This window comes from Urtica dioica, chromosome 1 (genome assembly GCF_054948205.1).
Source record: "Urtica dioica subsp. dioica isolate 48M chromosome 1, U.dioica_male_clone48M_v1_H2, whole genome shotgun sequence".
In the NCBI taxonomy this organism is placed as follows: domain Eukaryota; kingdom Viridiplantae; phylum Streptophyta; class Magnoliopsida; order Rosales; family Urticaceae; genus Urtica; species Urtica dioica.
The window spans coordinates 12,253,056-12,279,520 of NC_142756.1; the positions used below are offsets into that span (position 1 = coordinate 12,253,056).

A 26,465-nucleotide genomic window follows, 5' to 3' on the forward strand; every position below is an offset into this window, starting at 1 on the left:
TGGAAGATTGTGTTGACCGCTTTTCCCGCGGACTTGCCATCAACTCCTTGCACGTAGCATATTCTGGCTTGGGATTGGTCTCCAGCCATAATGCCAATTCCTCCTTCGGTGGGGAACTTCACCAGTAGGTGATACGTGGAAGTGATTGCCCTTAGCCGGTTCAACGTGGGTCGCCCGATGATTAAGTTGTAAGGCGACTCCTGATCGACCACTAGGAATGAGACCATGTGAACGGCTTCGATTCCTCCAGGGGTCCCAAAGGTGACCGACAGGTCGATGATGCCCTCGGTCATAACTTTTTCCCCAGTGAACCCAAACAATGGTGTTTGGGTCGGAGTCGGGCGCAGTCCCCCGAGCTTCATGCGCTCTAGGGTGGACTTGAAAATTATATCGGCAGCGCTGCCGTTATCAATGAGGACCCTCTTCACCAAGTTATTGGCTACTTGGGCTTTGAGCACGATCGCGTCATTGTGCGGATGCACAACTCGCTTGGCCCCTTCATTGGTGAAATACATCGTCTCGTGAGGCACGGACGGAGGTTCTTCATATGTGAAGTTGACGTGCATAGCAGCGTCTTCCTGAGACACGGCCCTAAGGAATTTCTTCCGTTGTCGGGCCGAATCCCCATCTTGTGGACCTCCCAGTATGGTGGTTACCACGTGCAGTTGCGGGTTGGCGTTGGCAGTAGCCGTGGTTTGGTTGGCAGAAGCGGCTGCTCCTCCTCCTTGACCAGACTGCTGTCTGTTCGCGGTGGGGCCCGCAGCGCCAATCATGCGCAACACGAACTCCTTCAGCTCACCCCGTTGGATCAAAGCCTCGATTTGCCTTTTGAGGTTGTAGCATTCCGAGGTCAAATGACCGTATTCCCGATGGAACTCACAATACCTAGATCGATCGCGAGTTGCGGGATCCTTCTTCATTGGAGCCGGGGGCGTGAACTTGTCACGTGCCAGAGCCAAGATCCTTTCCGGCGCTGTGTTCAGCGGCGTGAATGACGAGTACCCTTTGAAGTTTTCCGCAAGTCATGGTTTCTGAGGTACAGGGGGTTGGTTGCTAGGAACCTGGTTCCCCTTGTTTCGCCTTTTACGAGGTTCGTTCTGCTCGCGGCCAGGTTCTTCTCGGCGGCGAGAGCTTTGATTAGTGCTCTTGCGGCCGTCGAGGTAGTCTTCGACTCCCATGAAGGTCTTAGCTCGAGTCATTAACTCGGCCATGGTGGAAGGGACACGGCCGACGACAGACTTGAGGAAGTCACTCGTGCGCAAGCCTTCTATGATAGCGGCAATTGCGTCACTGTCGTCAAAGCGGTCGACCTTGTTTGACTCTTCTGTGAATCGGGCGAGGTATCGTCTAAGAGACTCGCCACTCTCTTGCCTGATTGACCACAGGTACATCTTGGTCTTCTTTTGGACCATAGACGTAGCGAACCGCGCCAGGAACATGTCCTTCAGGTCTTTGAACGAGTGGATGCTTCCTGGCCTTAAGTTTTTGAACCACTCAAAGCCGGGTCCGGCGAGGGTCAAACTAAAAGCTTGGCACATGGCGCCAGGAGAAACACCCTGCATCGTCATCCAGGTTTCGTATTGCTGGATGTGGTAGGCAGGATCTGCTTTCCCATCATAGGGAGCGAGGTTCGGGAGCTTGAAATTCCCCGTACAAACCTCAGCCAGTATCTGAGTAGTGAAAGGTGATGAATTCTCCTCAACGACCCCATAGGCACTTCCACCTATTCCGTATTCTCGGAGATCTCGTACCTCATTTCTAAGGTTGTGGATCATAGTGACCACATCGAGACCGGTCGTTGGAGTAACCCCTTGATCGGGATGAGTCACCTGTAGCCTCTCGTTAGACCCTTGTCCTGCGCGGCGGTTCCCGTTAGTTGGGGCTGCCAGCGGGATATTGGGTCTAGAGCTTAGTCGCTCTCTCAGATCATTGCCACGCCCAATGCGTTGAGCAGTGAGGTGGTCCCTAAGATCAGGGCTGGCCGTACGGAGGCGCCGGCTTTGCTTGCGGCGGTGCGCTCTCCGCGCGCCCTGACTTTCCGCAACATTCTCCCTCGGACCTAGTCGGTCGAGAGCCGAACGTCGGGAATTCCCCTCTTGAGAAACTACCGGCGCATCGCCTGTTCGGGGTAAGGGATTCGACGGACTGGCTTCAAACACGGCGGGGAGTCCCCCGTCCTTCGTGAGAGAAGTCTCGATATCCTCCGACTCACCAGTACCCTAATAATCAAGGTCGCGGCTTTCCTCGTCGAGGTTCTCAGGATCCCCGTTGGGGATCGTCGTATCACGCATAGGTTGCTTCGCAGCCAGTCGGCTGTGGTACCTTGCGTTCTTCGCCTTCAGTCGGCGGATACTCTCCTCTAACTCCACGATGCGGTTGTCCCTGCTATCAGGAGATGGAGATGGTGAGCGGGTCGAGCTCTCTTCGTGGAGCGACTCTTCGTCACCATGCGCTCGGGAGCGCAAGAAGTATTTCTTGGTCCTAGCGACGTTTTCGGGGTTGTTCATGCCCTCAGAACGTACGGGTGGTTGGCTACTCATCGTTTCTCAAGTTCGAGAAGGTTGAGTTCGCAGAAGAAAAGAAGAAGATGAATAGAAGGGATTTCGGGCTGAATAGGTCGGGAAGTCCCCTCCTTCTAGCGCCAAAATGTTGTCGCACAAAAATGAACAACTATTTAAAACCTCGGGCGGTTCGATCCAAGGCCGGACCAAGTGATCGCACCCGGGCCAAGAGTGGGAACTCGATAGTCTCGAGCTAGGGTTTTCTCCGATCAACCCGCCTCTCGGGAGAGGTAGGGGATGAGGAGGAGGAGTGACCGTGCCTTGGTTGTCGGCTGCCTACGTACCCGTGCGTGGGATCAGGTCAGAACGTAGTTCAAGCGTGTAGGACGCAGTATGAGGCGCGGAGCCTTGGTGGAGAGGCGTGCTCGACGAAGGAGACGGGGCGCGAGGAGTCCTCGGCAGCGTCTCAGAACTTCGGAGATCGCGCACGCGTCTAGCGTGTTAGACGCGCGAGGGGAACTCTAGTCGAGAACCCTAGGGGCGTGCTTGAGCACCGGAGAACGTTCGATCAAAGGGAGCGACGTCCGGGAAGTCCCCGTGAGTGCTTCGGAACCTTTGAGAACGAGGGAGGGAGAAGAGAGTCTGCTTCAGGCCAAATATGGCATCCAGAGAAGCAGAGGAGAGTAAGAAATCGAGCGTGTCGATAGGAGATGAAGATAATTTTTGTGTATTGAATAGGATTCAATGGGATGGCTTTCCCCTCAATGGGAGGGGGTTTATATAGGTGTTTGGGAGCCTTAGAAGGTCCCTTTTTCGTCCATGTGGGACTAGGAACGCGCATGCCATCAAGTGGAGGCGCACGGCGCGTGAGGCGCACAAAGCGCGGCGCGCGGCGCGCGGCGCAGGGGGCGCGGCGCGTGGGTCACCGGGCGCGGCGCGCGGGTCACCGGGCGCGGCGCGAGGGTCACCGGGCGCGGCGCATAGAGCGCGCGGCGCGCGCCTGTCTGGCGCAGCGCGCCGTCTGCTGCACGGCCGGCCGGCGTAGCGTGTTGTGCGCGTGATGAACGGCTCGTCTTGCCGGGCTCTTGCGGGCCTTCGAATATCATTCTTCCCACGTGAAATATGAAGATTTCCACTTGACGAGAGTGACTCGATTCGAGGAGCAAGGCTCAACTCAACGAGAGCGACTAGCGACTTGACTCGAGGAGTGACTCGAGAATGACTCGAGGCTCGACTCGAGGAACAATTCAAGGCTCGACTCGAGGAGCGAAGCTCGACTCGAGGAGATTGACTCAAGACTCGACTCGAGGGGCGAAACTCGACTCGGGGAGATTGACTCAAGGCTCGACTCGAGGAGATTGACTCAAGGCTCGACTCGAGGAACGAAGCTCGACTCGAGGAGATTGACTCAAGGCTCGACTCGAGGAGCGAAGCTCGACTCGAGGAGATTGACTCAAGGCTCGACTCGAGGAGTCAAGAGTTTAGGCGAGGGCTTGAAGGTCTGCCGCTCTTCAGGACCTCCGGCCTGACCATCGGCCCTTTGAGCGACGTGCCTTCTTGGCGTCTCGGGTTTTCCGAAAACGACCGACAACACATTCTAACAATTTGCACCGTAAAAAAGATTAAACTTGAACGGTGCATATTGTAAGAACGCAGTACCATATCCATATCCTTACTTTGACGAAACATACGGACAAATATAATTATTGTAGATGTCTATCATTTGTGCAGTACTGATGAGTTATGTCGTATGTTGTAGCCTCTATGGTAGTATTGGGAAAAATAACTCGAATTAAAAACTACTTTTCAAAACTACAATATTTAATACTTCTACATTTACTGATTTCAATAATTTTTTTTTAAAATAAAATGTGTAAAATAAATAGGAAAAATAAAATATATTGAAGAGATTTCAATTTCATAAAATTAAAATTAGCAAATTTTTGCAAATAGTTTTTAATAAAAAGTAAAAAAAAAAACTCTGATCTTGATGACCAGTGATTTTAAAATCTACTATATATATATATATACTTTTATCATATCAGATTTCTTAAAAGTATTATAGAGCAATTTTTTTATCAACTAAAAAATAATGACGTTAAATTTTGGTAATTTTTTTTAGAAAAGGTAGAGAGAAATAGAATATAAATAAAAAGTATATTATATTTATATTAATAATTTAGTCAGATTGTATTGTTGTTATATATTTAAATAACAAAATTGTAATATATATATATATATATATATATATATATATATATATATATATATATATATATATAATCCAGAAACATATAAAATTGTTTGATAATATAAATATAATACCACATTCTCTTTCCAAGAGTATTTATAGATATGTATATATATACAGATAATAACATATAGAATTAAAGACATTTTTGGCCCCTCGTCTTTGACCTCTTTAACAACTTGGTCCCTGATTAAAAAAACCTGCAGTCTTTGCCCATTATGACCTGCCAATTTTCATATTTGGTACTTCTGTTAATTTTTCTGTCAAAATTTCCGGATACTCATCACGTGCAATTCACGTGTGCGAATTTGGAGGGTAATTATGTAATCCTCTCTCCCTGGGCCTTGACAAGAACCGCCATGTCCAAGAACACCCGCCCTAGTCGGTCCAGGCTCCGGCGAAGCTCCACGACCCCCTCGTGCCTCGCCCTGTTCCCCAAGTCAGCCTCGGTCTTCCCTTCGAACATCTCGACCCTCACCGCCCCCGAAACCATCTTCTCCACCAGATCCTCGCTCGGCAACTCCCCCGTGTTGCAGTAGTACTTCCTCCTCAGATCCTCCTTGTGATCCGCCGCGATCTTCTCTCTCAGCGAGTGGAAATTCACCACGATCTCCCTCAGCTTCGCTCTCAAGCCGTTCGTCACTGAGACCCGAGAACGGTCCAGCGGAGTCCCCGCCCCGTGGGCCCCGCGGCTCTCCGCGTTCGACCTGTCGAGGCCCTCGCTCCTTGACTGTCCCAGTCTTTCGGAGAATCGATGCCACGTCGGAGTCTGTGCGGTCCCTCAGGCCGCGGAGGATCTTCGTGCTGTGCATCGATTTCGCCTCCTCGTTCAGCGATCGGAGGTCGGACAAGAGATTGGTTATCTCTTCGATCTCTGACCTCACCGCCTCGACTTCTCTCTGAAACTCGGAGATTTTCTCTTCTCCCTGCTGTTGCTGGCCCTTCTTGAGGTCGTGGCTCGATTCGCTGTCAATCTTGGCTAGTTTCTTGAGATCGACATAACTTAGGAACGATTTCGACTTCAGATCGTTCATCTTCGCCTGAAATTGCACGACTTGGGGAAAACGGAGATGTTTCTCCGGCGGCGATCGAGAGTGGTGTGGCGAGTCGAAGAGAGCAGATTCGATTTGGTGAGAGCCGCTGCCATTTGCGATTGAATTACAAGGGAAAGGAAAACAAAGCAGTTGTTTGGCTATTCTGATGCTCAATTTTTTTTTTTAATAATTATTATCCCCTAGAATGAGTCAACCAACAATTCACTTGAGTTGGCTTCAGAGGAGCAGAAGAAAGTAGACGCGAATGTGTATAGGCTTGTTGAAGAACAAAAGGTAAGCCTCTAGATACCCCTCGTAACCCTATGTATTTACTTTATCATACTATTTCTGTACCTTCACTAAGAATTCATTTTAATTTTTCAGAGGGAAAATGAACAAGCTTTGAGTAAAATACTGAAGCTAGAAATGGAGTTGGATGCGAAGCAGAAGTTGGAGATAGAAATCGAAGAGATCAAAGGGAAGCTAGAAGTGATGAACCATCTGGACAACCAAGATGACGAAGCTGTTCAGGCGAAGATGAAGGAGATGAAAGAATCGTTGACTGGGGAACGATCAAAGACGACAAATTAATTTAGGTCAATATCAATTTCGATTTACCTTTGGGATAATCAAGATCTGAACTTCGCCTAAGAGAAACACAATGTGGGCACATGATGAGTATTACATAATTACCCTCCACAATTCGCACACGTGAATTGCACGTGATGAGTATCCTGTAATTTTGACAGAAAAATTAACAGAAGTACCAAATATGAAAATTGGCTCGTCATAATGGGCCAAGACTGCAGGTTTTTTTAATCAGGGACCAAGTTGTTAAAGAGGTCAAAGACGATGGGCCAAAAATGTCTTTAATTCTAACATATACTAATATTGAGGTACAGACCACAGATACGTGATGATATGGTAAAACTGTTGAGAATTGCAACTAATAGGTATCGCACTAGCTAACATATATAGAATCAAGATATGAGGCAAGATGTGATGGTAGAGTATAAGAGCCGAGAAAATATAGAAAAATAATAGAGAGAGATATTGCCTCTATGGGCCTAGGGATGACAATTTCGTGTTCGTGTCGTAATCGTGTCGTGTTAATCGTGTTTGTATAAATAATTGCTAGAACCAAATCCGACCATTTATTAATCGTGTTTGAAATCTAGATCCAAATCCGACCGTTTATTTTTTTTTACAGATCCATAACCGTTTAAATTAAACCGTTTAATAGTCGTGTTAAATGGGTATTTAATCGTGTTTAGACATTCGGACTCAATTAGTTGCGATATAATTATAAAAAACATAACAATCATAAGATCAGAATTGTCCTATTTCTTTTTGTACTAACTTCCGATACATCGACACTGTTTGTTCAACTGATTTAGAATCACAATCTATTTATAGCCTGTAAAAAAATAAAAATAAAAATAAAAATACTTACACAAAAAATAAACACACTTTAAACTCAAGCCAAAATCAGAAGTTCAACAATGCCCAAGACCAGAAGTTCAACAATACCAAAAATCAAAAGTTCAACAAGTACATAATCAATACCCAAATTCACATTCACATATTCAACAAATACACTACGAGTGACTCTCTAACCAATACTCATACGATTTAAAGAAACTGAATATAATACATTATAATGAGACTATAGTTATTGTGAATGTCAATTATAAATTATGATTTTTCAATATGAATTGAAATAAAACAAAATTGAATATGATACGTTATTATGAGACGATAGTTATTGTGATTGTGATTTGAATTGAATTAAAATTACATAAAATTGAATATGATACGTTATTATGAGATGATAGTTATTGTGATTGTAAATTGTAATTGTTCGATATGAATTGAATTGAAATAAAATAAAATTGAATGTGATACGGTATTATGAGACTACAGTTATTGTGACTGTCAATTTCAAATTGTGATTTTTCAATATGAATTTAATTGAAATCCAATAAAATTGAATATGATACATTATTATGAGATGTTAGTTATTGTGATTGTGTATGAAAATTGTTCGATATGAATTGAAATAAAACAAAATTGAATATGATACGTTATTATGAGACTATAGTAATTGTGATTGTTCGAAATGAATTGAGATTCTTATTGCTCCAGTTAAGTCAATTGGTATACTATTGACTATATGTTATCATACGTGAATTGATATTTATACGAATATACTTTATTTATTACATCATGTTTTCTAATATTAATTTTATGTTTATAGTTATAAATTTATAGTTTTACATATATAATATTAATCGTGTTTAAAGTGATCGTAATCGTGCTATTACTCGTAATCGTGTTAATTGGATCATATTCGTGCGGGTCGTAATCGTGTTTCGTGTCGACCATTTAATAATCGTGTTAATCAGCTTTTTATCGTGTTACCGTAATCGTGTCGTTTTGAACCATTATTTAATCGTGTTAGCATGTTCGATCCAATTAAGAACCGACCTATTTATTGAGATCCAAATCCGCTTTAAATCGTGTCGTAACCGTTTCGTGTTTCGTGTCCGGACCAAATTGCCACCCCTATATGGGCCTATGGGAAAAACAGTTAATCAGATTAACTGTGACAGACAGTTAATACGATTAACTGTGACAGTGAATCTGATTAACTGCCGAACGAAAAACCCCTAAAATTTGAAATTGTCGCCAAATCTGAACCAAATCCCAAAAGAGTCGAAGGCAAGCTAAGGATGAAGAGCGACCTCGATTCCCTCACCGCTCGTTTGGAGTCAAAGCTCCACAAAGCCGACCGGGAACGATGGCGATTCGACGGCGTGGACAGAGTGAGGTTCGCCGGAGAGGAACACGACGCGGGGGCGGCGATGGTGGAGAGCAATGCCGTGCAGAGCGAGAACATCGAGAGAGACCGGATTCGATGGGTGTATTGCGATCTATAGTCGAGGATTATCATTCGCTTGGCGTCTATGGAGTTCAAGTCCAACGCCCAACATCCTTTGGTTTCACAGTGGCTGGAAATATTTTTGGTTTGGTAGTGATCGGTAGATCGAGAGAGGGCATTTTAGGCAAATTAATTTTTTTTTGATTAATTGCTTAATAAAACACAAACTTTGACTATTATTTTAAAAGACCCCTCACTTAAGTGGTTACTTGTTAATAAATCTCATATTCTAGTGTATTTCAAACGAGTACACAAGATTTTTTTTCAAAACCGGTGATCCGCTTCTCTCCTGGTAGTGGATCAGCTACTGGGATACTTATATCCTTCTCCAATTCTTTAGCTGAACATTTTTTCCATATGCAACAAATCTTTGGATTGGAATGATATTAGTGTATATATATATACTAGATAGTAACACGTAGCGCACGTGAGTAACACGTGCTACGCACGTGGTTATTATAGTTTTATTTGAAAAAAAAAATTTAAAATTAATTAGATTATCTTAACTAACATACATTAAAGTGTTAATAAGAAATATAAAACAAAAACAAATAAATAAAATTTATGAAAAAAGAGACATAAAAGGTACTTTGTTAAATCTAAAGGTTTATGAAAATAATTGTTACAAATACATAAAAAGAAGCGATTGACTCGTCTCAAAATATCGATCAAAATTGTGCCACTGAGGATCTTTACAACGGTACCACTTCGCCGAAGAATACTCTCAATTCACCTCTGTCAAAACCGCGTAAAATAAATTAATTATCCATTCACAAAATCAAGGAATAAAAAAAAGAGGATAATGGTAATAAAAAAAAAATATATTTTATAAGCTTATCAACCTCTTGTCCGAGGCAGCGATCAGAAGCTCATCCATATCTCGTGACACCAAGTTTTGGACTCCTTCTGATATCAAGACCTCTTTTTTTAAACTTCTTTTGTTATCTTTTGAAAGGGATTCCATTAAATTGGAACCTTTCACAGCCGTGTTAGCAACTTCAAAAGCAAGGATTGAGATTTTGTTCCCTTTTTTCGTTATCCGTAGGTAAAACCGCTCCCGAGGCTCAAACCTGTCATACTACTACCAAGCGTGTCCAAAAATTCTATAGCTTTTCCGAGGCCGACCATACTAGCTCTTCCCAGAAGTGAGCTCACTTTTGATACCTAAAACGAATTAAAAACAGAGAAGGGTCACACCTAGCTTGATTTTGAACTTTTTTTTACGACCAAATATAAAATTCCTGGACATGACAGGATAGTACTTTGGTTGAATTCTAAGCAAAGCACATCAAAGACTCAAACTAATTTTTTTTCTTCTTCTAGAGTTGGACATTTTATGACCTGAGCCCAAATATTTATTTCTTCTACAGTTTATAAAATATTCATAAATATTTCTCCAATGTTTCTTCTACAGTTTAGTTACATAACTTTGATTAATATTTATTATTATTAGTAAAAAAATCAGTAACACTATTTATCAAAGAATTCGAATTCCAGAGAATCATCTTATCAACGTATTCACACGGTAAAGCAATGAACTTCTGATCCTAATCAGATATCAGTCCAACTTGTAAATCATGCTTTCAAAATGGGAATGAAACAAAGCAATGTAGTTCTCAAGGAAACTATCGATCAGTTTGAAACAAAACAATATCCAGTACTTGATTAGATCATCATCGTCATCATCGATAGACTTACAACGTACGAACCTGTGAGCCGCCTAGGCGCGACCTCATAGACGGGATCGGTTTGTGTTGAGCGAAAACGAAACCAATTTCACAACTGTATTACTTCTTCTAGATACCTGCCAATAAATATTCATTAAATTTTTTTTATCAAACTTTTAAATCAATACACTTGGGCCTATGTGAACGAAAAATAAAAATCCCAAATTTAGCTCAACCCCTAGAAGAAAAGCCCCAAATTATTTTCAGATTTCAAATCAATATCCAAGAAATTTGTTACTCAAATTTTGAGCAAAAGAGGACAAAGAAACAATGATAAGTGAACTCCCTGCCAAGATCATCACATGCCTCTCCTGGGAAAATCCTGCATTTGAAATGTCAATTCACGTACACAGACAAGACGAGATTGTGTTTGTTAGTGGAGGTAAATACTAATCTTACGTCTTTTGATCATCGTACTGAAGATACTCTCGATCAACCGGCTCGGAAGCAGCTGTGGGTTTTGTCGGAGGAGATTCGAGCTTCACTTCCGGGTACATGTCCATATCACAAGCTTCGCCCCCGACCGTCTCGCAAGCCTCCGCCGAAACAAGGATTAATAAAAATGAGAATGAGATTGATTAATATGAACCATGGTTTAAGGGGAGAAAGATTATACAGGCTGTAGATTTGACTTACCCGATGGTTGTTGCTCCCCAGGATGCTACATTGTGAATGACTTTGCTTCCGTCCCAGGCCTTTCGAAGCTTTCCCTTGTTCTTTTTCACCGAGAAAGTTTTTCGGAGGGCTAAATGGGGATTCAAAGCATTAGAACTCATTCTAGAGCACACACTGAGCCATTAAAACATTAAAAAAAAACTAAGGGCTAAATTTTCGTTCTAAAGATGTTAAGCTCACCTTCCTGGAGTTTATTAGGAGGCAAATCCTGCAAAGCATATAAAATATTATAAAAACATTAGAATATATAAAGTTTTAATAGGGGCTTGAGAGATAATTTTATCACAGTTTCAGAGCAAAGGCTTCTTCTTTTATGTGCTGAGATTTTTGGGTCACAGAGAAAAACCTAAAGCGAATTGAAGTACTTTAAAAAACAAACAAAATTTTAATATCAATGAAATGCCGCGGCTGAACTTATAAAGCCTAACATCGCGCTTGCAAAGACAATTATTTAAGGCTAAATTGAAACTGTAGTACAGCTTTCCAATAATATTGCTCCTAAACGTGCCTTTTATATATAAAACAATTATTTTGCACATCAAGCCATATCGAAATAAAAAGCAGCAACAAAAAAAGAAACACAGAGACAGAATACCTTAGTCTGTTTGATGCTCTCCAAGTAGGCGGTCATGAAGCACGCAATACCCTCTAATACATCCTCTTGCATGACCAGAACATACTCATCTTCGTTCAGCTCAGTATTCTCACCGTCCCATAAATCATTCTCGCTGACTACATCCCAAGAGTTGCCTTCCTCTGCTAGATGTCCAAACAAAAGATATTCAAATAAACCATAATGCATTACGAAATCCCCCAAAAAGGACACACAGACGATCAAATCAGTTCTTACCATCCGAAACCTGTGTAAGCGATGCTTGTGCAGAAGCCAACTTTTCAAGAAATTCGGGGCACTCAGCACAGAGATCGATTGGAGCTACCGCACAGAGAGAGAGAGAGAGAGAGAGGGAGAAAGAGAGTCAGATGGGTTTGGATTTACGTTTTTTTGGGTTTTTAATTCAATTCAATAGACACGACATGAATGAAGAAAATTGTAACTGATAGGTTGGAAATGAAAAAGTTAAAGTGATTTGAAAGAAGCTATGACGTGCTACCGCACAGAGAGAGAGGGAGAAAGAGAGTCAGATGGGTTTGGATTTACGTTTTTTTGGGTTTTTAATTCAATTCAATAGACACGACATGAATGAAGAAAATTATAACTGATAGGTTGGAAATGAAAAAGTTAAGTGATTTGAAAGAAGCTATGACGTGTCGTGTTTTAATTGGTTAAAAATATAATGAACAGTCTATGAATAGTGATTTTGTGATTGAGATTTATTATATTATATAGATATAGATATACACACACACACACAAAGAAGAAGCACAATGATATGGAAAGAAAAAAATACTCAAAACTCTTGTTGTGCATTTCATATAAACCTTTCAAGATTGCGACCCGAGTTTTAGCATTGAGATGGGAAACCTGTGACCGAGCGACACAAACTCTGTCATTGTTGCCACATGCTTAGATTTTATATCTACCGTAACAGCCTCTTATCAAAGCATGCATAAAAGAAAGCAATGGACAAAAGAATTTGTAAGAACAAAGTATAAAAAAGAAACTCTAAGCATATCTGAAATCAGGCTTTGGTTTCAAAACTTTTTTATAATTTGCCCACCAACCGAATCCAATTAAAGTCAAGTAAAACCACGAGGAATCATACCTCAAACATTTGCGTATAAGTTTATTCGGAGAGTCTATCAAGAATTGTTGCAATGAAGAGTTAGAAATGTTTATATGTGGCATGATCATAACTCTATTCACTACAATCAAACTCACCTCCAATTTGGATTAAAAGATGTCAAGTGCTGGAGTGCCATCTCCCCAATTTTAAGAAGTTCAGAGGTTTGCAGATTTCATTCGCCAATTTTATGTAGATGGTATCGAACACTGGGTTCGAGCTCTTCAACGCGTTCGCAGCAAATAACCTAATTTTTCAAGTCTCCGTATTTCCCAAGCTGCTCGTAAACAGCCTGAAATACCAGTGAAATGTTAAAACCACGACATGTATCAAACTAGACTAAATACTTCATTACAATCTTAAAAGAAAATTGACTTTGAGAGACCTAGGAAATAATAGGAGAAAGAACCAGAAAACAGTTCTCACTCCGAGGAAAGCCAAAACCACGATTCCCACTCTGGAGAAAAAATTTCAACTTGATAGTTCTCTCAACTAGTTGGCTGAGTAAAGTATGTTGAAGCTCTCTTCCTAGCTGCCATGGCAGCTCTCACTCTCTTGGAGATAATCATCTCCATAACTTTTTTTACTGAACAAACTACAAAACAAGTATTAAAAAAACACATGAATTAGTATATGATATTATAATTTCAGAGCTTCTAGAATTGATGTGCAACAAGAGCTATTAAGGACAATAATACAAATAGTTGTTGTGCATAAATCAAAACCCAGATTTAGCAGCCAGGATAGTGTAGAAAACTCTGCTCATTCATCGATTCAGAGGAACGCTGATACAAAAAAAAAAAAAAAAAAAAAATTCAATCAATTTAGAGGAACAAATAAAAAAAATTAAAGAAAACCCCAAATTAATATCAAAATTCGAAATAAAAATGGAAGTTTGAGGTTTCATTACCGCAAGACAAAGACGAGAACCGAAATAATGTAATCTCTCATCTTTTGCACTGATTCGAGCACCACACGAAAAAGAGAGAAATTGGAAACCCGAATTCTTTTTGGATTATCAAGGAAGAGTTGGAGTTGAGAGAATGACGACCGTCAAGTATGAGCGAGTATACACAAGAACGACCGACATCTATAGATGTAGACGAGACCGATGGCAGGGGTGGACACGAGCAAATTAGATAGGATTTAACGCAAAAAAAATGATAGGTTTCTTTTCCGAATTAACGACATTTCATATAAATGTTGTACAAGTCGAATCTGGCTGCGGCCTGGTTCATTTCAGCCGCAGCTTAGGACAAAAAAGCTTATACAACGGTTAAAAAGTGTTGTGCAATCAGAAACATTGTACGACAGTCGTTCATTAAATGTCGTGCAAACTGTAAAATTTTAACTTTGTACAGAACAAAAAAAAACTGTAGTGCAAGCTGAAAAAAGGCAACTGAACCGTGGCAAGCTTAATTTGTGCCGCAGCTCGACGGTTTGCACGACATTTTTATGAAAACTGTCGTACAAACAGTGTCGTGCAAGCCAATATTTGTAATCGTGTCAGTAGTTCCCCAAAGGCAACGTAGCACATGCTTGATTCCGTTTCAGTACCTCTTTGTAGGCGACAAGCTGAATCTTTCCAAATAATTAACAACAAAAGCTATATCAGGTCTAGCACAATTGACAAGATACATAAAAGCTCCAATCACGCTAAAGTGTTGCACTTCTAGAACAACAATCTCTTTAAATTCTTCTCATGGACGATATGGATCTCTTTTCACATCAGTGGATCTGACTATCATTGGGGTAGCCAATGGATTTGAGTTGTCCATATTAAACCTCTCTTTATTACTTTTTCAGTGTAATTTGATTGATGTACACATATTCCACTTCAGATGTGCTCAATCGTAAACCAAGTCAATATTTTGTCTCCCCAAGTATTTCATTTTGAATTCCTTTTTTAAGTGGGAGATCACTTCTAGGATTTCGTCATCTTAGTTTCAATGATATTTAAGTCATCAACAGAGAAATCAATAATCACACAACCAGTCACCGATTTCTTAATAAATTTCAAGGGCAAATACATAACCCTTTCACTACCAGAAAAAAGCTCAGCAATTACGGCAAAAAATTGTAGTCATTCTACTTCAACTACAGTTTCATGATTGACTTCTATCGCACTGAAATCTTTTCACTTTTCCTACGACTCCAATTTTTTTTACGTAGTTTGTAAACATATAAAACTGTAGTGAAAACATGTTACTATAATTTATACATGTAGTATTTACTGAGCTCATTAGTAAAAACTACAGTGTTAGAAAGTAGTTTTTATGTAATTCAATTATTAATATATATTTTAGACTACTTATATTTGATGTAGTCATAATCTAACACTACTTTGAAATTCTGGAGTGTTCTAATATTTGGTTGTTTAAGACTACTATTGTAAATAGTAGTTTAATATTTATGAAATTATATTTGAATAATATAGACTACACCTCATTTTTATAGTAAATGTGTGAATGCAAATTTTTTAATAAAAATGTAATATATTAATATCCTAAGAGCATGTGATAACAACTGTACAAGTTTTTAATAACATAATAACATCCCAACAAGTACCTAATATCTAAAAAACTTCATCAAAATAGTCGAAGTCATAAGTTAACATAAAAATATACCAGTGTTTCAATTTTACTTTAAGTACACGCCTAGCTACCCAATACAAAGTTTGAAGGTAGCCCAATCATTATTGGTGCATTACATCGAACTAGCCTAGAAGTACACACCTTCAACCCGTCCCTCTGCAACCAACAAGAAGCATGTGAGGAAAGTAGGACTTGTTCCACATCAAATTATGAACAAACATGCTCAACAGTAAGGAAAGTGTTAATTATCGGTTTATCTATAGGATTTTGAAATTCTTAACATCTGAATACAAACATCATCAACTCATAATATGAGCACAAGCAGGACAAGATTTATAAATAACATGGAGTCTGTTTGACATCAAGGATGCTTCGAAAGAGATCGTGGAAACGAACAATTATGTGTGAAAATAGACTCCGGAGCGTTTTCACTTAGAGACATCTGATTCATTGTAGGAGCAGCGTTTTAATTGTTCAAAAATAAAGACAAACCTGGTACCAGGAGCTAAGAGATCTCTGTACATTAACCCAATCTTCAACTCAAGTCCCTAAGTCTGGTCAAAATAAGGTCACTTTATGGTTAAACACATAGCAAAAGAATAAAAGATTCCAGCTCTTTATGTCAAGACTACTGGTTTTGGCTAAACACGTATGAAAATAGTTTAATAACATTTGAACTCACAACTTGGATAGTCATACACTCGATGGACATAAAAAAAAATCATCCAAAGATATGATAGCTTTGTCCTTATCTTACTGAAAATATCTCAATCAACGACTTAGCGGGAGACTATTAGGAATGTTGCCCACTGATAATAATAAATAAACATGAACGATTACAGAATCGGATAAGAAATTTACTTTATTAGCATTATATTATTAGTGGGTTGTTTTTTGAATCATAATCAATAACAGCTATCATCCATATCCTCCGCATTAAACTGAATCACATGCTGGGCATCTGAGTTCGGTGGTGAGCTAAAACATGGTCGATGATTGATACATGCCTGGATAGCTGTATCTAAAATCATATGTGGAAGATAAGTGAAGGTTGATCATTTTGTGGGAGCATTCTCCACTTGTGGTAAGTGTACGGCTTGGACAAACTTTGATTTTTGATGTGTCATTTAAGTGTCGTTACGGCACACTAATCAATGTCACTATGATGGTCACAGTGAGACTTTATCTAAATCCTGAAGTGATCATGGACTTCTAGGTCATATCATCGGGTTCTTTGACTCATTCATTAAAGGTTAGTGAGACTCCGGGATACTTATTTCTTGAGAATCTGGAATGTGATCTGAGAAGAAAGTGGTTGACAGATATGCAATCCAGCCTTCCTGAAAGAAGGTCAATGTTCATTCATCTAAAGGTTGATTCCAAGACCGGTGGATTGCTAGAACTTTCGTAGTATGTAACATACAGAAGAATATTTCGCTGGGGAAGCAAGGGTACTTAGGGTACATATGTATCGATAAAGGTATAACAGAATAATTGACCTTATTCGATACAGATTGAACCTGGAGGATCTTGATCATGAACTGACTAGATCAGTGGACACGATGAGGAAATATAATTCTAGTAAAAAGGAGAGTGCAGTCTTGGATTACTTTGTGAAGTACTGAACAAGATTGAACGAATCGATTGAAAAGAGAAAGAACTAATACGTCTTGTAGGAGCTTCTGTTACTAGGTCCATAGTCTCTGATTCATCTCTGAATATGGCGGACATGAACTCTCTAGTAATAATAAAGATAAAATTATTTATTATTATTACAATCTCATAGCTGTAAATTGTTTAGTAGCATTCATTCGAAAATTTGTGTATTTGCCGAATTAAATATTTATTGTGGAATTAATAATGTATTGTTAGATCAAGTAAATAATTAATTGAATTTTAAGTTGGGCCTTATGGACACTGTAAAATTCGAAATTCCCTGGCCCATGACCATGAAGTTGGGCGCCTACTATGGGTATTAATTACCCAATATTCTCTCTCTAATTAGTTGCTAGATTTGTAGAAAAGAAATCAGGTAACTAATTAAATAAGAGAGAGAATAGTAATGATTGAGATATTCCCTCTTCATTATATAAGGAAATAAGATATTGCCATTTATTCTCTCTCATAATTAATTTCTTAATATCTAGGAGAATAATAATGGTAGAGATATTCTCACTACTACAAATAAGCCTTTCTGGTGCGGAGGGGCATTAGGTGCGACAAGTCGCACCTAATTGGGTATCAGGTGCGACTTGTCGCACCCAAAGGGCTCCAGAAAAGAAAAAAATTTCGCTGATTTTAAGTGGTATTGGGTGCGACTAGTCGCACCCAATAGTTTTGAAATCTTTCAGGTGCGACAAGTCGCACCTGAAAGTCTAAAAAAAATTCGGCGCTCAACTTCTCCCCCTCATTTTTTTCATTTGTCTGACGTGGAATTAATTTTTAGATTTTTTTTTTACTATCAGGTGCGACTAGTCGCACCTGATAGTTTTTTTAGGTACGACTAGTCGCACCTATTTGAGTATCAGGTGCGACTTGTCGCACCTGATTACTAGGGTTAGTTTATAAACTCATCTTCGTCTTCTTCACTTCTCCAGCCTCTTTCGCTCTCTCAAACTCCGACTCTCCCTCCCTCTCTCCCTCCCTCTGCGAGCCACCACCAAATATCTCACTCCCTCTCTCTTCTCCAAGCCACCACCATCCCCTCCCTCTCTCTTCTCCAAGCCACCACGTTGCTCGTCCGAATCTTTCGAGCCACCACGCTGCTCGTCCGAGTTTTTCGAGCCTTCTCCGACGTCCAAGTCCGCGCGCCGCTCGTCCTCAGACCGGTCTTCTTCTCTCTCTCCTGTGCCGAGCGCTAGACACCGCGCGTGCACGCCCCTCCGCTGGTTCGCGCGTCCAGCCACCGCCACCGCTCCCTTTCTCTCTCTCTCGCCTGGTTCTCCCCGCCCCGGCCACCTCAGCGTGCGCCCTTGACGCGAGCACCGCGCGAGGCCTCGACCTGAGCTCTACGTGGCTCGACGAGCCTCCGAGCCTCATTCCCGAGCCCCGACACCTGCAACGAGCTGTGCTCCGTCTCCGAAGACGAGCTGAGAACCGAAAGAGGTATGATTTCTCGTCACCTCTGTTGAACGCTCATGGGTTGGGTTTAGATATTTGGTCGGGCTCGTTGCTCGTGTTGCTGAGAATTTTGATTTGGGGATTTTGATTGTAATTGTATGCTTAGGTTAATGGTTTAGTATGCTTCGGTTAAGAAAAAAAAACTTTAGTATGCTTAAGTGGTTTGTATGCTTAATTGTAATTGTATGTAATTGAAATTAAATGGTTTAGTATGCTTAGGTTAATGGTTTAGTATGCTTAGGTTAAGAAAAAAAAACTTTAAATGTAATTATAATTGTTAATATATATAGTGTTTATAATTAGTTTAGTAATATGCTTAGGTTAATGTTTAGTTGAAATTAATTGTAATTGTAATTGTAAAAGTTTAGATTAAATATTATTTTGAATTTGAAATTGTAATGGAAATCAAATTGGTTAATAAGTTGTTAGTTTAGTTAACTAATTAATTTGTAGTTTAATTGTTAACACTTTGTACTTAATAATGAAATTGGTTATGTAACTAATTTTAAATTTTAAATGTTAGTTTCATTAAGATTGAAATTGGTTAATTGTTTAAACTATTCTATTAGATTAGTTGTTTATGATATTGTAATTAATTAATTACTGAGTGATTGTTTTATAGATATTGATATAATGTTGTGACCAAACCACGGAGGCTCGGTTTAGGACTTAGTTAATTAATATGATAGTTTCTGGATCGATTTTAAATGTTTTTAAAGTAGTTTGCAGGTTTTTGGTTTAACAATATTATAGGGGAAACTCTGCCAAAATTTCGGTAGAGTTTTGAACAAATTAGAATCGAAATCCACTAGAAACAGTCCATTTTAAAAAACAATCCATTTTCGAGGATTGTTTCCAGGATTTTGAGGCGCTTTAGTATCTTTCCCACAATTTCTACAATCCATTTTAAAAAAATAAGATACCTTTCACAGTCTCTCTCTCATTCCTTCTAAATTCGCTCTCGGTCCGTTAGTAAGATCGGACTTTCAATGCTAATTAATAATTCTCGTTGTCTTTCTCGTTCAGCGAAATCAATGTCTAATCCAAGTAGAGATTGAGTTTTCGTCTTTGTCGTTCTTGGTTTCGTTGATGCACATCAAAGTCACGAACCATTGGACGAACAAGCCGTTCACAGAACTCTTACAGCTCTTGAGGAAGTCTCATCCAACCGGTAACCGAATTCCAGAAAAGCACTACGAGGCAAAGGCGAAACTGAAGCGCTTCGGCATGGGGTACGAGATGATCGACGTGTGCACAAACGATTGCGTCTTGTTTCGAAAAGATCTCGAGAAAGCTGAAGTGTGCCCAGTTTGCAACGAGAACAGATGGAAGCCGACTGGAAAACAGATACCGCAAAAGATATTGCGATATTTTCCCCTGAAAGATCGATTGAAGCGGTTGTACTCCTCTCGACACACGTCGCTTCAGATGCAGTGGCACGAAAGTGATCGCGTCAGAGAAGAAGGCGTTCTGCGACATCCTGCGGACGGTACGACGTGGAAGAACCTGGACGAGAGATACCCAGAATTTGCCGAAGAGCCTCGGAACGTGCGGCTTGGATTAGCTTCTGATGGGTTCAACCCGTTTGGAGAAATGAGTCTAGCGTACAGCATGTGGCCTGTGGTACTGACTGTGTACAACTTACCGCCTTGGTTGTGCATGAAGAAAGAGTACCTTATGCTGACGCTTCTGATTACCGGGCCGAGCTCACCAGGAAAAAACATGGACGTGTTCTTGCAGCCACTAGTTGAAGAGCTGAAAGAATTGTGGGAGACGGGATTCAACGTTCGAGATGGAGCCAACGATGAAGTGTTTCGGTTACGTGCTGCGCTACTCTGGACGATAAACGACTTTCCGGCTCGATCGTATTTATCGGGATGGAGTGGCCAAGGGTATCTCGCTTGCCCTACGTGCAACCTTGACACGCCGTCACTGAAAGTCAGAAACAGAATTGTGTACTACAACCATCGTCGATTTTTGCCTACGCGTCACCGATTGAGGAAAAGTAGCGATCACTACACAAATCGCCACGAGAGACACAGTAAACCCAACAAGTTGACTCCGCAAGACATACTAGCTCAGTTGGCTAGTGTTTCTTGCACGAAAACTGGCAAACACGCTGGCTCCGTTGGCAGAAAACGAAAGCGAGCTGAGAGTGAGCTTAATTGGACGAAGAAAAGCATCTTCTACGAGTTGCCTTACTGGTCAGAGTTGGAGTTGAAGCACAACTTGGATGTCATGCACGTAGAGAAGAACGTGTGCGAGAATCTTCTTGGGACCATGCTTAGCTTAGAAAAGAAAAACTATGACACCGAGAAGGCGAGGTTTGATTGAATGGACTTGAAAATCAAAACCTGTTTGCACTTGCAAGAACAAGGCAATGGGTGGTACAAACCGCAAGCAGCGTACACTTTGACCCTTGAGCAGAGGCAGCGGTTTACTGAGTTCCTCCAATTTGTCAAATTTCCAGATGGCCTCGCTGGTAATTTGAAGAAAAACGTGACTGCTGATGGGAAGCTCACAGGTTTGAAGTCGCACGATTGCCACGTGATCTTGCAGAGGTTGTTGGCTGTTGGTATTCGCCCTTTTGTGCCAAAGGCAATACAGGATACGATCTCCGAACTTTGCAACTTTTTCAAGTTGATTAGTTCTAGAACGTTGTGAGTGGAAGATCTCGAAAAAGCGCAAAATTCCATTGTCGAGATACTATGTAAGATTGAGATGATATTTCCACCTGCTTTTTTCACGATCATGGTTCACGTGGCGATTCATCTATCAGAGGAAGCGTTGTATGGCGGCCCGGTTCATATGCGGTGGATGTACCCTTTTGAGAGATACCTTGGGACGTTAAAACATTTTGTTAAAAACAGAGCTAGGCCTGAAGGCTCTATTGCGGAAGCTTACATTGTAGAAGAAGCTCTAACATTCGTTGGAAGGTATTTGGAGGATAAGAAAAGTGTTAATGAAGTTCCAGTTCGAGAGCTTTCTGTTTATCGATCCGAGATGTGTGTGCCTTATGGGATGATGAAGCCGATAATATTAGACGATGAGCAGAGAGAGAAGGCGGAGTGGTATATCTATATCAATTGTCCTGAAGTAGATCCATATTTGCTGTAAGTTTATCGATCCATGTGTTTCTCTAAGTTATTCCATTGTTAATCTGTTATTTGAGTAAAGTTTCAAACAACAGTGAGCATTTGGAACTCATACGAAGGAATTCTCAAGTGGGCATTGAAGATGCTGAACTCGAAGCAACGCATAGAAAAGAATTCAAAGATTGGTTTGTAAAAAAGGTAAACCCTAAACCTTAACCAAATAATTCAAAGAGTTAAAAGTGCTAAGAATTTCTTTGTTTTGAACCAGATTTATGACATAAAAGTTAGTGGCTCTGACGTGTCTGAAGAGCTCTACGCATTGTCTGTCGGTTCATTGGAAATCGCCCATCAATATCCGAGCTGTTTTGTTAACGGCGTGAAGTTCATCACTCGTCGTCGTGATAATCAACGAATAACTCAAAACAGTGGTGTATGTGTGTCCGTGGATGAGTACAATTTCTACGGACGAATGGAAGATGTCATCGTGCTTAACTATAGACATAACTGTCGTGTCGTACTATTCAAATGCATTTGGTATGGTGACAAGTACAATACAGGGCGAATAGTGCATGTTGATAAGATTACTGGAGCGACGAGTTCTTATACCGATAAAGAGTGGTTTACAGATGAGCCGTTCGTACTCGCGACTCAGGCGAAACAAGTCTTCTACATCCAAGATCTTGTTAAAGGTGGCGATTGGGAAATTGTTCAGGAATGCAGTCATCGAGGGATTTGGGACATTCCCGAAGTTGACCCTACCATATCAGCCTTGGTCCCATTGACAATAGAATTGTCAAACATCGAAGGTCTGAATCATCGACACGAAACCGCTGAAATTGAGCTAGTCAGTATCGTTGACGATGATGAAGAATTTGATGAGGATAATGAGGCACACATCGTTTTTGAGGGAGAAGATGTTGATGTAGATATAGAAGAAGATACTAACATTATAGGCAGTGATGATGATGAATGAGTAATATTTATCTAATATGTAACCACGGTTTTCCTCCGCCATATGTGAGGGCATTTTAATAAAATTTCGTGGTGTCGTCCACGTTTCTTTGTTTTCTAATTTTGTTTTCTTCTTATAGGATGTCGACTGGAGCAGGTGGAGGCGAGGATCCACCACAAACGTCGGGATCCTCCGGATCGAAGAACACACGTGGACCAACGAAGGGTCTCGTGTCAGCGAGATCAAGGGTAGGGACTCTTGGTGCGAATGTAGTTCGCTACGATCGGCGACACATGATGTTCTACCAGGACATCAGGGAGCAAAATCCCATGATCGGCACCTTCTCGAACCGTCTTGGAAACTTGATCAAGGTGACGTTTCAAGCACACGCAAATGACTGGAATGAAGTCGAGCCTCAGCATGTGACGGCCATTATGACCGCAATCCATAACGAGTACTGTTTTGTGTACGAGGATCCTGCAACTCGCGAGAGAGTGCCAGCTGATTGCATTCGCAACGAGATAGAGTCTACTATCATTCGCGAAATGAAGTGGTTGCGACGCAACCAAAAGTCAAAGTTATCATCTAGATTTTTCAACAAGTTTTGCGGGAAAATAGAGCTCGCCAGAGAAGAAACACCAAAGGGCTATACGCACGAGGCTTGGTTGAAGGCAATAGAGGTGTTCAACACACCGGAACATAAGGTATGAGTTGAACATGATTTTTTTTTTCTCATCGAATCGAATTAAATGAATTTATGTCTCGCAGGCAAAGGCTGACCGCAACCGACAAAATGCGAAGAAGAAGCAGACAAAGGCCAGACAAGGGTCGATACCTTTTTTCGCTCATCGACAGAAGAGCGTAAGTTGCTTAATTTTTATTAACATTAGACACATAGTCTTATTTTGATGATTAAAACTTGCAGAGGAAGGAGGATGGGACATTGCCTTCCGCATTAGCGACGTGGGAGAAAAAGCATCAAGATATTAACGGCAACTGGACAACGCCCTTCGCGAGTCAACAATTTGTAAGTTACTTTATTTAATTACTTAATAATAATTATATAATAATTTTATTTGGTTTTTTTGTAAAGGCGCGAATCAACGCCCAAGTGGCAGATATTTTGCGACAAGCGGAAGAGAGAGGCGAAGAGGTGAGCCTCGAAGACGCAGAGGAGTATGCGATGCATGACGTTCTCGGGCCACGCCGTGATTGGGATGTCGGGATAGGACCCACGACACCAGTTGGGGCTTTGAGTGTGGCTCGAGCTCAAGATGGAAGCTCGTCTGGTTCGTCATCTCAGTCACGTGCCGATCCAGTACTGTATACCCAGTTGCAAGCTCAGTTGGTAGCACAACAAGCTCAAATGGCGGCACAACAAATGCAGATGGAAGAGATGCAGCGACAGCTGCTCTCGTTTACACAGATGCATACTCAGGCTTCCCCTACGCCGACATAAGCGGCAATGGCTGATAATGAAACGCCAGGTTCTGCGGAGTTTCAGCGTGATCGTCCTAGCGGTAGCGGCAGTGGCCGAGGAGGAAGCAGCAGTGGCCACGGAGGCAACTTATTTGGAAGAGGAAATTCCTCTATAGATAAGTTTTATAGGCAACAACGAAAATAATTGCATTTGTATATTTTTATATTAGCGAACAAACTCGTATTAGTTGTATGTATATTAAAAATATTTTAATATGAAATATTAATTTCTAATTCTATTATAATTATAATAATAATAATTTCTAATTCTAATAATATTATATTCTAATTCTAATAATAATTCTAATATTTGTAATTTTTTTTAATAAATTGGGAATCGGGTGCGACATGTCGCACCCAATACTATGGCGAGAAGGGTATTGGGTGCGACTAGTCGCACCCAATAAGTTGGCGCGAAGGGTATATAAGTTTGCGCGAAGGGTATTGGGTGCGACTAGTCGTTCCCAATACATTGGCGGGAAGGGCATTGGGTGCGACATGTCGCACCCAAAAGTCAAATTCCCGCCTTATTCTTAAGTTCCCACGGAAAAATAGGTGTGACTTCAGGTGCGATAAGTCGCACCCAATAGTGTCGCACCCAATAGTATATACAATTAGGTGCGACATGTCGCACCCAATAGTATAATTAAAATAATAATAATTTCTAATTCTAATAATATTATATTCTAATTCTAATAATAATTCTAATATTTGTAATTTTTTTTAATAAATTGGGAATTGGGTGCGACATGTCGCACCCATTACTATGGCGGGAAGGGTATTGGGTGCGACTAGTCGCACCCAATAAGTTGGCGCGAAGGGTATATAAGTTTGCGCGAAGGGTATTGGGTGCGACTAGTCGTTCCCAATACATTGGCGGGAAGGGCATTGGGTGCGACATGTCGCACCCAAAAGTCAAATTCCCGCCTTATTCTTAAGTTCCCACGGAAAAATAGGTGTGACTTCAGGTGCGATAAGTCGCACCCAATAGTGTCGCACCCAATAGTATATACTATTAGGTGCGACATGTTGCACCCAATAGTATTAGCTGCGGCCTTTTAGGTGCGACTTAGTCGCACCTACCTAAAGTCGCACCCAATAGTACTATCGGGTGCGACTTTGTGGGCATCAGGTGCGACAAAACGACTTTTGTCGCACCTGATGCCCATATTTGTAGTAGTGTCTCTACATTAAATAAAGAAATAAGATATTGTCCTCATTATTCTTAAATATATAGATTCATTAAATATAGGAGAAAAATAAGGAAATTTAATATCCTAGATTCAGATCTGATGGATGAGAGAAAAAGTAGGATTTGTAGTCAAGATCCAACGGTTCATGCTTAACTACAAATTAAGAAAGGATAAAGGAGAATAAAATATCTCTAGGAGCTTCCTAGAATATCTCATTTCTTCCGCTATAAATAGGGGTCAAGGAGAACACAATAGACAACAACAGAAGAAGCAAAATTCGCCCATCACATCCTAGAGGTGGTCGAATTTTCTTCTCTCTCCCTCTCCCTCGGAATTCGAGATTTCATTCCCAAAAACACGACACGATCTGAATCTCCATAATCAGATCTTGTGAGATTAAATATAGTGTGCCCATACTGTATTCTTGTTCATCTGAAGATTAAGTTTCGGAAGACTATGGTCTCATCCAAAGAGATCCAAGAGATTCAGAGATATCCCGGAGATCAGATCGGAGCTCAAAGATTGGTGAAGAACCCGTAAGTTTTTTGATAACTCGTCTATTTAATTCGGTTGCTTGCTAATTGCTCTCATGGTTTGATATTAATTAAATAAATATAGCCTTGCTAAATAACCTTAATAAATTAGCTAAGTAGCGTAATTAATTTATTCCGCATGGTCATGATGAGGTGAATAATCACCAACAAGTGGTATCACAGCAATTGTTCGTGTCTGATACCAACCTGTTTTTTCAATAGAGACGAGGTGTTGGTGATGCAATGATAAAGGTAGACATATAAGAAACAATTTGACAATAATTAAAGTAGAATCTATTACCGAAAGGAAGCGAAAGGCATTCAGATAGGCATGTGGATGATGGAGCAGAAGCTGGCGATGGAGCTGGAGTGCGACGGCCTGAGAAGAACAACCCCAAGGCATTAGTCCATTACCCAAAAAAAAAAGATTTTTTATTTATTTATTTACATTGTAAGTTAAGAAAAAGATTTTTTTCATATATAGATAGATACATATTGTCAAACTTTACAGTCCTCTCAGGCATTTAAAATGTTGCCCTCACCTCATTATTTGTTTATTAAATTACCACAACCCAAAATAAAATTATGACTATGGATTCTTAGGGTTATTATATGGAGTTGTTCCTAG

General features: G+C 40.8%; 1 protein-coding gene, 1 long non-coding RNA gene and 2 pseudogenes across 2 annotated transcripts; 1 reads left to right on the forward strand and 3 right to left on the reverse strand.

Annotated features, from left to right (window-relative positions):
* Window positions 1–5,071: 5,071 nt before the first annotated feature.
* On the reverse strand, window positions 5,072–5,786 carry LOC149407269 (syntaxin-112 pseudogene; annotated as a pseudogene).
* Window positions 5,787–9,302: 3,516 nt separating this feature from the next.
* On the reverse strand, window positions 9,303–12,106 carry LOC149407270 (uncharacterized; the record flags this gene model as incomplete). The annotated part of the gene is made up of 8 exons (XM_089612435.1): window positions 9,303–9,462; window positions 9,570–9,891; window positions 10,437–10,531; window positions 10,854–10,990; window positions 11,091–11,199; window positions 11,310–11,337; window positions 11,725–11,888; window positions 11,980–12,106. Coding segments are annotated over 5 exons (483 nt in total), but the record flags the coding sequence as incomplete, so codon positions are not given.
* Window positions 12,107–12,572: 466 nt separating this feature from the next.
* LOC149407271 (uncharacterized) lies at window positions 12,573–14,161 on the reverse strand. The gene is made up of 4 exons (XR_016296565.1): window positions 13,782–14,161; window positions 13,257–13,656; window positions 12,970–13,163; window positions 12,573–12,612 (listed from the first exon to the last, which is right to left on the reverse strand). It is a non-coding gene; the product is annotated as an uncharacterized LOC149407271 (long non-coding RNA).
* Window positions 14,162–19,812: 5,651 nt separating this feature from the next.
* On the forward strand, window positions 19,813–26,243 carry LOC149407272 (uncharacterized; annotated as a pseudogene).
* Window positions 26,244–26,465: the final 222 nt, after the last annotated feature.